Below are 1,959 nucleotides of genomic sequence, written 5' to 3' on the forward strand. Positions count from 1 at the left end.
TTTAACACGTAATGTGTGTGTGTGTGTGTGTCAGTGTGTGTGTTCAGATTGCCTTGCTTTATGCAAGACACGGGCTCTTGCGTTGGCAACCCATAAGCGAATGTTACTGTAGTTTACTTTAATTTACTTTGAATGAGGGAATATATAAACCTGTTCTACGCTTGCACTACTGAACGCCTCTTCAAAACACTCACTCCTCTGAGACAGGGTTGACTTTTCTCCAGTGAGCCCATTTCTATTTGTCTCTTTTATTAAACACAGCAGTTTCTTCTCACTAAAATACTAGTTTTCGACGTATATATAGCTATTTTTTTTAACCTACACCTAATAAACTGCTAAATTTGTTATGTATATTCAGCTAGTTAACAGGGCCTTTCATTAATAAAAGCACAACGGACAATTTTAGAAACCCAGATTTGCTGAATCTAAATTCTGTCAACCAACAATCAATGAAAACATAACTGGAATTCATTAAGCAACATACTCAAATGAAAGAAATACCAAGAAAATAACGTAAACATTCTTAGAATTTATTCATACAAAATACAAATAAAATATATAAACGAACACTAAATAAATGACAATAAAACAATGCAATAAATAATACAGTTTCTATCTTCTTCCAATATCAACTCCAGTGATCATGGCTCCGATCAGCCTCGCCCAGAGATCAGGGTACTTCGACTGCAGAAGCTCCATTGACTTGTTCATGGCTTGCCTCTCTTCCTCCGTCTTGCAGTGGGGTGGAGGACAATTGCCGAAGTTGCTCATGGTTGCATAGGCACGATCTGGGAAAGAGGAGTGTTTGAATTAAGGATCTCTTCCTAATTTTTGTTTTTTTCATACCAAATATTAGTCCATCCATATACCAAGGCACTTCCCCCAATTTTGGGGGGTAGCCGACATCAACAAAGAAACAAAACAAAAAGGGGACTACTCTCTACGTTCCTCCAGCCTAACCAGGGACTCAGCCGAGTTCAGCTGGTACTGCTAGGGTGCCACAGCCCAACCTCCCACAATTCCACCACAGATGAAGCTTCATAATGCTGAATCCCCTACTGCTGCTACCTCCGCGGTCATCTAAGGCACCGGAGGAAGCAGCAGGATTTTTTTTTTCTTTCTAAAAAAAAAGATATCTATGCCAAAGACGTGTTAGAAGGGATATTGTCTTTATAAAGCAAGACTATAGACGCCAAAGAAGTGTTAGAAAGGGATATTGTTTTTTCTAAAACAAGATTATCGATGCCAAAGACATGTTAGAAAAGGATATTGTCTTTCTAAAACAAAATCATCGATGCCTAAGACGTGTCACAAAGGGATATTGTCTTTCTAAAATAAATATTAGTAAGGAAGGGATATTGTGTTTCTTGGAAAAAATATCGATATCAATAACGTGTTAGATATGGATATTTTGTTTCTAAAAGGTGTATCGGTATCAATGGGGTATTAAAAAAAGATATTGGGCTTCAAAAACTAAGTTTTCGATACCATAGAAGTGTTAGAAAGGGATTTTGTGTTTTTAAAACAAAGTTATCCATACCAAACACGTGTTAGAAGGGGTATTTGTAAAACAAAGTTATCGATGCCAAAGACGTGTTAGAAGGGATATTGTCTTTCTAAAAAATATAGATATTAAAGACATGTTAGGAGGGATATTGCCTTTCTAAAACAAGATTATCGAAACCAAGGACATGTCAAAAAGGGATATTGTCTTTCTAAATTAAGATTATCGAAACCAAGGACGTGTCAAAAAGGGATATTGTCTTTCTAAAACAAGATTATTAATACCAATGACATGTCAGAAAGGGATATTGTCTTTCTAAAACAAGATTATCGAAACCAAGGACGTACCAGAAAGGGATATTGTTTTTCTAAAACATGATTATCGATACCAATGATGTGTCAGAAAGGCACATTGTCTTTCTAAAACAAGATTATCGTTACCAAAGGCGTGTCAGA

The 1,959-nt window shown here is 36.4% G+C and overlaps 1 protein-coding gene across 1 annotated transcript in view; it reads right to left on the reverse strand.

Annotated features, from left to right (window-relative positions):
* Nucleotides 1-516: 516 nt before the first annotated feature.
* The window catches only part of LOC137646914 (uncharacterized), a 5,665-nt gene continuing 4,222 nt past the window's right edge, over nt 517-1,959 (reverse strand). The window contains exon 3 of the mRNA XM_068379984.1: nt 517-788. Within this exon, the coding sequence (XP_068236085.1) occupies nt 613-788 (176 nt within the window). The 3' untranslated portion in view covers nt 517-612. The remainder of the gene's footprint in view (nt 789-1,959) is intronic.

Source organism: Palaemon carinicauda, chromosome 9 (genome assembly GCF_036898095.1).
Source record: "Palaemon carinicauda isolate YSFRI2023 chromosome 9, ASM3689809v2, whole genome shotgun sequence".
Taxonomy (NCBI): domain Eukaryota; kingdom Metazoa; phylum Arthropoda; class Malacostraca; order Decapoda; family Palaemonidae; genus Palaemon; species Palaemon carinicauda.